The sequence below is a fragment of the Chiroxiphia lanceolata genome, chromosome 1, assembly GCF_009829145.1.
Source record: "Chiroxiphia lanceolata isolate bChiLan1 chromosome 1, bChiLan1.pri, whole genome shotgun sequence".
Lineage (NCBI taxonomy): Eukaryota > Metazoa > Chordata > Aves > Passeriformes > Pipridae > Chiroxiphia > Chiroxiphia lanceolata.
In genome coordinates, this window is record NC_045637.1 from 109,980,185 (window position 1) to 109,992,931 (window position 12,747).

Sequence of the window (12,747 nt, forward strand, 5' to 3'; positions counted from 1 at the left end):
CCGTTTTCAGGTGTCCTCAGTCTTCAGTTACTGTGCAAGATAAGACTTGTGTGTAACTGACTCCTCTGGAGGCAGCACCTGTGTGGCTGGAAGCAGGAAAGAGGTTCTGAAAGTGCCGGCTAAGCCATAGAGTGCACATCTGCACCGCGCAGCTGTCACCAGCCTCGGCGGGAGCAAACGCTCCCAGTCACTTCCACCTCAGGCAGCAGTTTGCGGGCAGGAGATCAGAGAGGGCCTTGGCTGCAGAGGCTCATGGCTCAGCATGATGAGAGCTGAAGGGAAGCACACGCCAGAGCACTCCCCCTCTCCCTTGTAGACCAAAGGCACTGCAGCTGCAGAGGGGAAAGTCTCACCCAGTAACACACTTTGTTCCTCTCTGCCACACTCGTGCTAGACGACCATTACTGTAAAACAGTGCACCAAATAGCAGCCACCACTGAACTTTTCCCCATTCCTAGTAACTCCAGCTATTAAGATATGAAAGATACGCAGTGATATTTGAAGTAATATGAGAAAATAATTCCTTTAAGACACACACGGTGATATCTGTTTATGCAGGGCTGTCTAAGAGCAGGTGGTGTAGCAGCAACTGCCAACAGCCACCTGTGTTTGGTAGGTGCAGTGGGAACATGGAGTTGCTGCACTGACAGACATTAAGAAGTGGTCTTAACAGCACATGTGGAGAAGACATTAATTCTTTACACTCTGTGGTATCTGCAAGCTCTAAAGGACCATTCCTAGGGTACCAACTTTTCATGGGGATGTGCCAAACTGCCAGGGTCATCATCGCACCTATTTTCAAAGAAGAGCTCCAGCCAGAAGCATTGGCAGCTGAGAATGACACTCCACCAGTGCAGTTTAAGCTGTGCAGGAAACTAGGAAAGAGTGGGGCACACACACAAAAAATTCATGCTACTGGGTAAAAAACCAGTAACGTGTATCATCCATACACAGCCTCTGTGTGATCACAGGGATTGGTTCTGGTTGCTTGAGGTGAAGAATATTGTCTGTCTTGATGAAAAGGTATTTTCTAGTGCCAGTCACAAGCATGAGGGGACCCCTTAAGATGAACAGCCAGGGCAGTCACCTGGTCCAAAAGATAAACGAGCATTTCTAATAGCAGCTTAAAATAGTGAAACACTTTATATTGTGAAATAACCGTACTATTTATTTAATTTACACTTTCAAACTGTCAGATACTTGAGCTACGTAATGTAATGCCAACAAGGTCAAGTAGTAACCAAGAATTCATCCTTACAGGGGTTTAAGAAACAAACCACCCCCTAGAACCAGCTTCCCTCCTTTCCTGAAGCCTCTCAAATTCCTGCATATGCTGCAACTCAGCTTGGTAAATTACATCTGCTCAGCTCATCTGAAGATGTTCCTGCAGGACTGAGGTGCTGAGCAGTGCACACAACTGCACATTTCGGTGGGCCAGTCAAAACCGGTTCACTTGGTAGTCTTGATATTTTCATGTCCTGCTGTTCTCAGAATTTCAAATGCCAAGGAAGCAACAGCAACATCAGCATGAGAGCTAGGAATTAAAAAGAGTAACATCTATTAGACATTCTCAGGGAAAAAGCGTATTGTTCAAATTCCACCTTTGCCTTTATGTATGTTAGAAAATTCTGAATAGCCATTAACTGCACTCTATGTCCACTTTTCTGTTAAGCAGTAACAGGTAACTTCTGATTCTGCCTTGACACAAATCTTGTGTCGAAGTGAATTTCAGCTCAAATTCCCAGTCACTGCTACCTCACTCAACCTCCTCTGTTAAAACTCTGTAAAAAAAAGAAGATATAATTTATCATGCCCCCCATGAATCTACACGCACGCACATTCCCAGCTTGACAGAAAGATGTGTTTTCACACATACAGCCCTCTTACTGCAGCGCTGCTCTGCACAGGTAGGCAGTTCCACTCCAGGTGTTGCCCACCTCCTGCAAGAAGCACAGGCTGCCCCTCCACCCACAGCACTGCAGGCTTGAGATCAAATGGTGGGGCCCTTTGCTTCCTCACCTAAGGTTTTAGTATATGTATTTTGCCAAATTTTTCCTTCTGGAAACACCTTTTTTTCCTAGCATTGGAACCGAGGCTCTAACACAATACTGCTTGTCCACAGAAACGTGTCTTTTTGGGTTTTTATAGATTCCCATCCCCCATCTTTAGCTTAGAAAGGACAGCAGCAGATCAGTCTGCAACTTCCCTGGTTGCTGCTAATGACAATACCTACTGATGCTACTCCACACTTTGGGGAATGCAGAGCTAGCCAGGAAATCCAAATGATCAGTTCACACTATGTAAGCCAATGCCTTAAGGAGCAGCAGTTTAAATCAGAAAATTCAGTTATCTGAAACAAATTCATCTTGGCAACTGTCTTCACTGAGAAATGGCTACAAGCCCACATTTTCAAGTATAGATTTTATTCCAGGTAGTTACTAAGCAAAATGGGTTGGTTTTGTCACTCTTAAAACTACCTGTTACAACCAGCTGAGGATGCATCACAGAGATAGAGATTGACAATCCATGGCTGCTACAGGGCAACAGGGGAGCACCAAAAGCAGCTGCAATTCAAGCAGTGCCCTCCTCTTGGCATGTGACTGCATGGCTGGAATCTCCCTTCTGACACATAGGAAGAGTGAGAGATAAGAAACCTGTCTGTAAGAAATGAGCAAAGCAAAACCACTCCTCAATCAATTCACCTCAGTGGTAATATGTGAGTGGAAGGGCCTGGGAGCTTAGACTACTCAGGATGGCTTACATCCAGGATCTTTGTTGTAGCCTTCTCTAAAACATTTCCAACTCTGCATGAGATACAGGGAGGCTCCTTAACCAGGTTCAAAGCACAGGTGAGGAGATCAAGTTTATTAGGTCACAAGGAAACATGGCAACATAAGGGAATCTGAAAAGAAGGCAAAATATCCATACCCTCCATAAACAAATGGCCATTTAACTAAGTCTGATAAAGCTTGCTAACTCCAGGCTTCTCCTGCTTGTCTGTTGCCAATTTATTCATGTCTGAGTCCATTAGAGCCCCAACATCCAGACTGTAATGGTCTTGGTCTCTTCTGGAGGCAAATGGATAGGGGCATGTGTTCCCTAAAGAAGGGGAGGAGGGGAAATGAAATCAGTGAATTCTCAGTGCAGGAGCTCAGCACAGCAGAGGAACTTGGCTCACTCTAATGTATCAAAACACTTCTCAATGGCATCAGCCAGAATTTCATCTACTGAGCATCTTGTGTTAAATAAGAGTGAGTGCTGTTTATTTGGACTCTGTAGCATGTGGGTTTCTGCATACAGAAATGTACAGACTGTAACAGACTATTGATGAAGCCAGAAAAGCAGACTCAAAGACAGTGATGGGGCTGTCTAGTGCATCTAACGCTGGAATGCTACAAAACAGAATGAAAGCTGGTTCTAACAGAAGAAAACCCATCTTCCTCCATTATCATCTTCAGTGGTGGTGCCCGTGTCTCCCTTGGGGTGAGCTGATGCTTTATTTCAGATAGATAATTTAATGTGTCATACAAAAACCTGTGACTCAGCAGCTGAGTGTGTGAGAGGGATACTGACTGTTCTCAACAGATTTGGTTAGTCCTCAGTGTGCATCTCCTTACACTCAGCACATCCCAGTATTTCCTCTCCACATGTGCTCACACCCCTCCTTCCTTCCAACACAGGGTACACACTGACACAATGTTGAGGAGCCAATTTTCCCAAAAGCCTACATTTGGGAGCACAAAGGGCACTGAAAAGATTATCTTAGTGCTTCAAAATCTGACTTACAAACTACAACTTCTCTATGAATTTTAGTCCAACCAGGAGCACAGTAAAGCCTAACAGTCCATAGCAGAAGTGTAAAATTCGTTTTGAGGGCCAGAGAACAGTCATTCATTCATTCATATGTCCACAGGGGATTAGATGAGGCAAAGTCTATGGGAGATGAGCTAAGGTTTGGCCAGCTTGTTGGGACTAGCACCTCTGTTTATGCAGAGAAGGCCACGGCATTCCCCTAAGTCTCGTGCCTTCTCAGAGATGCCACAGGTATTCTTAAACAAAAGCAGTTTTGTTCCTCAGCTGTACGTTTTAAAGGAAATCGCCTTGCAAGTGCACCAAACACAGTCACCTTAAAACACAGCACAAACATCGCACTGTGCATCCAGCCAAGAACCACTGACACGTATCCAGTTATAGAAACTGAGTGTTTGGAATAAAATAATAAATTTATAAAAACAAGCAAGCTGCAAAATCGCCAAGGCACACCCACGGAGCTGGACCGGGCCGCACACTGCGGCTCAACCCAGCTGGGGATCAAAGGATCAAAGCATGCCATAAGTGCTGAATGAGAGAGAGCACTTTGGAGGAGAGAGTGCGGGGAGGGGGCAGGGACAGAAACCTGAGAAGCTCATAGTGCACAGAATTACAGGAGAAGACCATCGCAGACAAAAGAGGAGGGGAGCACTCTCAGCCCTGGAAATTCCTAGAAGCCTGGGGGAACTCACCTGGCAGTTTGGGCCAGGCTCTCTAGAGTTTGGATAAGAGCATTGCCATCATTCTTCAGGCTCTCCAAGTGCTTCTTGTTTGAAGTTATCTGGAACAAAAAGAAAGAACTGTTATCAAAGGCTTAGCAAAAGATTCCTCTCTGTCATTTTTTGAGGGATAGGGGAGAGGGAAACAAGTAACAGCATTTATTACAATTGTAAATGGAATGTGACATTAAAGAGACCCAAGAAAAAAATCCCTTTTACTGAATAGGACTGAATTTTAGGCAGAGACCAGCTAAGATGTCTTGGTTGAACAATATTCAGCCATGTTCTGAGTCCCAGTATGTGTGCAAATTCACACATCGGTCTGCTAATCCCGATTTCGTCCTTGGTATCAATGCAAATACAAGCCTCATTTTAGTCTGAATCCCAGGGAGATCTTCAGGAGGTAGTCATTTTCATTTCTCATTTCAGGAAAAAAATAACCAAGCTTCTATCAGAGTTCAGATCAGGATGTGTGGGGTTTCTCTGAGAGTAGCCAGGTTAAAATCACTGTGAAGTTAACAATTGTATATTGAAATTTTTCTTGCCATCTCATCCGTCAATATGAGTATTACCTGCACAGGACTGTCATCTACAGAGCAGGGGGCTGAGTGACCAAAGCTACGTGCCCTTTTTGCATCAAATGAATCTTGATTATAGCTGATTTTGCTTCTGGTGTGGTTTATTACACTAATCTGTCACGACTGGCTTATTGTTTCTCCAGCCCTAAGTAGCAGAACTACACAGCTCCAAACGGCCACACATTTCCTGACAGTTAAGCAAGTGAATGGGAAGGCCACAAGCACTGTAGCTCAAATAGACACTAGTGACTTGGCAGCTTGCTGAAGAAGCTCTTGTATCTCAAAAAAATTATTGAAAAAAATGGTTTGCGTGTCAGCTCCTGCTTGCGAAGGAGACAAAGAAGGGGAGGACCAGAGCAGCTGATTATTTTGATACTGGAAGAGCTAATGCTTGAAATGATGACTTCAAATCCCAAAATCTGGCAAGGACTTTTAAGTTTTAGCATGCTGCTTTTGGCCCTGTTTACCATTGATCAAGCATCTGGGCAATAAGCCTTCACATCTCCCTCTTAAATCACAACAGAAGCTGTATTTACAGCTGCCATCCCACCATAATTTATCAGCAGTGATTCTGCAACAACAGTGTCACTACATCTATAATCATAACATCCTGTAGTTTAGCAGTTACAGGGAACAGGGAGCTGCCTGAAGTAAAGTAAAACATATCCTGTGTGTTGGAAAAAAACCAGTGATGCCATTACCTAAGCACAAATCATTGGTAAATCCTGATTACAGGTTATTAAACCTTTTTACTGTCTTGAGGTTTATATCTGACTCTCTCAGTTTATATTTCAGTAATCCACTCTTCTGTATTTATTACCTGTTAGACACAGAAAATGTTTTGTTATCTGGGTTCTGAATGTGAGAACACCACCACTCATAATAGGAGCAATACAAGGAGAAAAATGCTTTCACCACAAGAAATTGCTTTCTGTTCCTAAAGAGTGCTCATGCCTCTACCAAACATTTCCCTACAATTTCTGCAGCTCAGCAGCCACTGCCACATTCTCTACACTTGCCACATTTGTGCCACTTGTTTATCCAGCACACTTAAAAAAGTCACAGGTCATGGGAGAAGGAAAGTCACTAGGACTGAATCACGCTCCATAAAATCACGCGGTCAACAAAGGTTACAGTTATCTCTCATTCTACTACATCCTAATTCTTGGGTGCTGACATCTGTACAACCCTCATAGTCTTTTCACAAAATAGCCAATGGCATCATACACAGAACATTCAAAATATACTCAACTATAAAATCTGGTAAAAAGAAGGTTTAATTCTGAAATGATGTATTTCCAAAAACAACTTAGTCCAATTCAGTCATAGGGTCTGACTATAACCTTGCCCATGTAGCAGCATGCTTTGTGTCACTATTAAGAAAACATTTCTGTGCATACAATGCACTTGAATGGAAAGGATTAAAATGGCTTTATATGCACAGAAATTGTAACAGATAGAAACAGAAATACCCATGAGATCATCTACCCCATCTCTCTGTTAGACTTCACTGTTCAGAGAAGCTTTCAGCCACAAACAACGGGCTTCTGCAGTACCCACCCATAGGGGCTACTCCCATCTGACAAAATGCTTCAGTAAGATCCTTTCAGCAGTAAAAGTGGTAGCACAAGGAGGAAAAAGATCAGCACAAGCTGCCTGCAGGTTAAAATCACTTAAATGAAGTCTAACCCAAATTTAGAACGCATTTTCTTGAGAGCATCAACTAACAGCTTCACACGAGCCAAGGGGTGTTGGTAAAGAACTGGCCTGCCAGTCAGCAGTGCTACTTATACCCACAGAGAACTTGCACAGACGAAACAGGGCTGCACAGGTTTATGCGGGCAGCTGGGGTTTCCCATCTGCTCTCCATCACCAGTGCCCAGAAGACTGCTTCCTATCCACCACCAGGCATCCGCTCCGTGGGCCTGGGAGAGGACCAGCTCTGTGGTAGCAGGAAGACTGCAGGTTGAATACAGGGTGAGCTGTCAGCAGCCATCTCAACCACAGCTGCCTGTGGTTTTGTCATTACTCCCATGCTGTTGCTGCTCTGACCGCTGGCATTTATTTGCCCTTTATCTCCGAGTGGTAGATCTGATTGCTCCTGAGCAATCGGAAGGTCTCTTGCATACGGCAGATTACATCCTGCTTCACATGAGCTCATGAGAAATATTGTCTGAATCACTGTTCACCTTTAAGATGAAACTTTATCCATGTTTCTTATTTAAAAAGTGTTCCATTTTCATCTTAATTTTATTCCATAGATTATAATAAGTAACGATGGGACATAAAACCATCATTCACCAAAATTTGAGAAATTAATGCATTTTTTACTTTGTTATCTTTTTCTTCTACCCAGCATTGCTGTGCCTTTTATCCACACCAGTCTTGTTCTCATTAATTTGGAATTTTAACAACTAGTTTAATGATCTCTTGTAATATTGCTGTGTGTTAGGACTGGCTACAACACAGATTCAATGACATAATCAATAGCTATTCCTTTAACTAAAAATGTAATTAAATCTCAGTTTAGTTGTACACTCACTGCAATTTAACAAGAATGTCAAAATTACTCTTCTTTATTAAGACCACAACCATTCAGCAGTTTTCCTCTCTTCAGTCCTATTAAACAAGGATGAGCCGTAAGAAATACCATAGTTGATATGTAAACTTCAGTGTTTCCTAAAATTTAGGAAAACTGTTCAGCTATTATGGTGCTGCTAAAGATGAGTGCAGGAAATGAAACAATACAAAACATCAGCTGGAATATTGACTTCACTAATAAATTGAGGAGTTTTGCATTCTTGCGCTAAGAAGGGATTTTTGTAATTCAAATTTCAAGAAAGCATAGAAATTTAGGGGACAATTATTTTTCTTAAGGTTGGTTTCATAATACTGAATTGCCTTCTCTGATTAGTTATAACTCACACTTTGTAATTTACAACTCAGATAAATGACCTAAGCAGTAAACTACTTTCTCACCATTTTGAAGAGAAAGAAATGCTCCTTCTCTATTGAGGTTTCAAGTAACCCAAAAGCTTGATGTCTGTGATGTAAACTGAGAAATAACGGAAAAAGAAGGAGTTTTTTATTTGAAACTTCTTCTTGGTTGAGGAAAGGTTTTTGGGAGCATATGTAGCCGCACCATCAAGTGTTATCTTCTCAAATAAACAACTGCTGAGATGTTTACCATTTGCATGCTCAACAGATGCTTTTCCACAAGCCACCACCGTGTCTGTATATACAGACACAAGCAAGACACGTCAAAATGCTCTTTCTCACAAACTGTTTTTTTTCCTCTTTCCCAAACACATCTATTTTAACCTCATAAAGTGATGCTTCCTCGCTTTTTCATAAATATTTAATACAATCAAGCTAATTACATTTGCAGGTACTCAGTTCTTGCTCAACTTTACTGACACTGGCTGAGAGCACAGGTAACACAGGAGCTGCCATGGTTTATCAGAACCACCAGATGCTTGTAGGTCCAATGTTGGCATCACTTAAATATTGACACACGCTGTTGATAAAGTATCACTTAGCCCCTGTTGGAGGCTTTTCTGTGAATGGAAATTGTATCTTTAGCTAATACTACAGTAAAACCAATCAGCAGTTTATTTTTGCTGTGGACTAACTGGGACCCTGTGTAAGATATGAAACATAATTTTAAAAACTAAGTTTTCAGACTAAAAAAATTAAAGAATTAAGTACACTCCTGTTGCCCTCTAGACACTATTTCAAAGAATGTCTTCATAGTAAGTGCTGTTCCTGCAATTTTAAATATGCATCTCAGACTTCTCATTCCTACTTCCATCTTTGACTGGCTGAAGGCACTGTCAGTAGGAGAGCCTTTCATCCCCAACCAAAGCTGCTGTTTCAAATGTCATCTAGGCTAGTGGTGACTGAAAGTTGATGGCTATTCACAGCTGCTTAGTGTGACCTTATTCCCAGTTTTTAAGGAACAAATGTCATGAAATATAGTAGTGTCAAAAATATTGCTATAGCTGATGTGACAGCCCAGCAAATAAGTCAATGGGATGGTAACTTCAGAAATGAGGCACAATGCCTGGGTTGGAAGAGAAAACCTTCTAGTGTTGTGACCCATCTTATGTCTATCCCAGGGCATTTAATGGTACTTTTCCTCCCAGGCTGTCAGTGCTGAGCTATTCACAAGCATTGCAGTAATCAAATAAATCATGTCACTTGGTTTGTCACTCACAACTCATGATGACATGGCCAGAAATATGCAGCCATTTCTTCTCAATGGAAGAGCACAATAACCAAGCAAATACTGCAAACAGAGTCACTCAGATGAACTAAAACTAACAGATCAATTGGCTGTGGACTTACTGAATATAAACATTTATTTCATTATAGGTTGCTCTCCAAACATATACACTAAGCTAGCAGTGCCTGGAGGAAGTATAACAAATGAACTCCTCACTTCCCATGACGGATCAAGTGGATCTGTCACTTCTATAGGCCTGCACATTTACTCTTACAAAGTAACGTAGAGTAACGTTAACCTTTGTGTAATGAAGGGCCAGACTCAATAAAGAATTTGGAGCCTATAAACTGGAGGCTGTAGTGGTTATGTTTTAATCATCAAACATCAGAGAGGAATCCCAAGCAGAGACTAAGATACCCAGACAATGCATGGGGAGTGTGTAGTTGCCAAAGGGCAGAGAAACCTGCCTGCTGAAAGTGAAGTTACCCAAATTTGCTCTCCTTTTTGGAGCTCAGATTGCTAACATAGCCTTTCCTCAGGCTTGGAGGCCCCTGTGCAGCTGGCTACGGGCCCCTGTGCTGTCCTGTAGTCCTCTCGCCTTTTCTAGGCAAGTGAAGGTCACATCTTTGTCACTGCAGCACAGTTTCCACTGGATGGAGAGAGATAGGGATGTTTGGATGGTTTCCATGTAGGAAGTGAATAACACTGGGACTTGACAGGGAGGCAAGAGGCAGCATGGCTCTGCAGGTTGGAGAAGTTAAACATGAACTCTCATTTACCAGGGAAGCAGTCTAGTATTAGGCCAATTTTATATCTGTGACAGAAATTTTCTAAAAGATAAAAGCAAAACAACTAGAACCAGCAACGAAATTCCCAGATAAATACATTGGTCTTTTGTGAGGTGTTTAATCTGACATTGGTTAGACGTGCTCTCAGCAGGTACATGGGATAGGACCCTTTAAAGTGCTAAGGCACAGTCCATTTACAAGTTGTTCAGTGAAAATTAGTGGTAACTCTTTCCAGGCTATGCTAGTGCAGGACAGTGTGCTCGCAGATACATTGTACACTCACTAGGATGGTCACAAGTTATTTTTGCTCTCCATAATGTATGACAGCTCATTCTAAAAGGGTAAAAACCTTCCTGGCATTGCCTCCTTGCTCTACTCTCTTTTCTACACATGGTTCAGCTGGAGAGAGACACAGAATATGTGTGTGGGAAGAACAAATCAAGTAGGACAAGTTATATTTATGTTACTAATTCCCAACTCATTTGAGCAGGCCTGAGCAATGCTGCTGGACCATAAAAACAAGCAATGAAAGTTACAAAAGCATGAGTGTTCCAGGTGTGCTTTGGCAAGCACACTGCAGTCAGGGATTGCAGACACCCAATTACAAAGACTTTGTGGCCTTCAGATCCTGCAAATACATGTGAAAACAAGCAGGTATCTGTGACCAAAAAAAAAAAAAAAAGAAAGAAAACACACACTACATCAGACAGCTTAGCTCTGATTTTAGAGTTCAAAAATCTTTTTTTTTCCTTTTTATGGATAAAATTCTTGTTGCACTGAAGTCAGCAGCAAACTCCTTTTGATTTTGATAAGGCCAAGATTTCATTCCATGTGTTTTGTTTTCTTCTAATTTGTATATGTGTAGGCAGGTTTATTCTAAGTTCAAAGCAATTCCTACCGGTAACTTGGAACCGTACCAGTTTCCTGGCAGTATGAAAGCCACACTGTCTCGAGGACTATTCACAGAGAGACAAGGAATGTCTCCCACATGCTACATAATTGTTAATTGATTTTGGATGTTTCTTGACAACTTCCACTTTGAGGCTATTCTCTGCCCTTCAGCATATACATTTAGCACACAGAGACATGCTCTGTGATTGTTGTAAAATTGTAAAATTGCCAACTCTAAGGGGCATTGTCTGAGCATAAGAGAAGACCTGTAAAACCGCAGGGTAATTATTGAACAGAAGACTGCTCTCTGTCTTGATATTTTTAAATTTGGTTTTATTGCAAGTAGTGTTCTCAGCTCACTTTCAGGAATTTAAGATGTCTTTATAATCCAGAAAATATCCATTATTGCAGTTTCCACTCTCTGTCATGAGGTGAAAATATCTGACTTAAGAGAACTGGATAGAGCAATCTCTTCACATCCATTATATAACCAGTTGACCACAACAACTTGAGGAGTCCTGTCTGGCAAAACATGTCTCAAAGGTACTACAGGAGACTTCCACACAGGGTTGCAGTGTTGACAAGTTATGCATGCTCATAAGCCAACCCAACATCAATATAACATAAAAATAACCACTTGCCACCCTGTTGCTGGTGATCTCATCTGCAAGCACAGGTTCCTCTGTCACCTGCGTGTCAATAACTCCCCTGAGGTACCACTTCAGAGTAGTTTCTCTCTGTCCAGACCATGATCCCAGCTACCTCAAACATCAGCTGTAGCTAAATAGGGTCACATACTAAGCTGACACAAAACTTGCAAGTCGCTGGGATCCCTCTTCCACGGCTCCCAGGCAGTTTGCCTGTCCTCACCTTGCTAGATCTGACGAGACCATCATCCCCCAGGTACATCTTACCCTGATGGTCTCTTGTGACTTCCTCCTTACAAAAGGAACAGGGAAATCCACTGGAATAATTTTTTATTGCCACAGTTCATATCCTATATTTATGTTCCTTTAGAAGCTGTTACGGAGGTTCCTGGTTGTTTTGGACCAAAAAATCTAAAAGCAGTTATAAACAAACACTAAAACAGATTCTTTGCTTATCTAGGTTTCCCCTCAAGTTCATCATTCTCTGAATCTCTCTTATTGAAATATCCTTCATAATTTCTCTTTCTCTTAATCAGCTTTTCTCCTAAAATAGTTTCTGACAAGTAACTCCCAATACCTCTTAAATGTTGATTCCCATAACTCTTTTTCCCGTGACTTTATCTTTTATGACCTAATTAGTTTGTTTTGAGTTACATCAAACTTTCATTAATGTGCTCCATGGGTTAGGGATGGCCTTCCTTTTATGCACATTTTCTTTTCATGTTTATCTAGTACTGCTGAACCTAAATCTTTCCTGACATATTTCTTGCTATGACAATTCATGTAATTCCAAACATTTACACATTTGTAAGGGTAACAATCATTACCACAGATAGCTCATCTTCTTGCTATTAGAAAAGTCAGTGACACCCAGAGCATACTGGAAAGTGCTTACCTTTAAATGGTAATTTACCTTTAAATGGTAATGGTACAAAAGAAGTATGCAAGTAAATTTTCAATTTAATAACCGCTGTTATATCTAAGGACACAAAACCTTGAGCAGCCATGCAGTGATGCTCAGGTGAACTGGGCAAACCCCTAGGAATGGTCAAGAAGTTGTAGTTTACACAGGAATTTTAGATTTAAAGG

General features: G+C 41.6%; 1 protein-coding gene across 5 annotated transcripts in view; it reads right to left on the bottom strand.

Annotated features, from left to right (window-relative positions):
• Positions 1-1,145: 1,145 nt before the first annotated feature.
• ULK4 (unc-51 like kinase 4) overlaps positions 1,146-12,747 on the bottom strand; it is a 224,203-nt gene continuing 212,601 nt past the window's right edge. For 3 of the 5 annotated variants that reach the window (XR_004357069.1, XR_004357058.1, XR_004357057.1), the window contains 3 exons: positions 4,503-4,591; positions 2,929-3,099; positions 1,448-1,534 (listed from right to left, as the gene is read on the bottom strand). Coding sequence is in view for 2 of the 5 variants with exons in the window: in XM_032687664.1 (XP_032543555.1) it covers positions 1,450-1,534; positions 4,503-4,591 (174 nt within the window). In the remaining 3 variants the exon portion in view is untranslated. Of the gene's footprint in view, positions 1,535-2,928; positions 3,100-4,502; positions 4,592-12,747 lie in introns of all 5 variants that reach the window. The other 2 variants (XM_032687664.1, XM_032687648.1) reach the window with 1 other exon arrangement.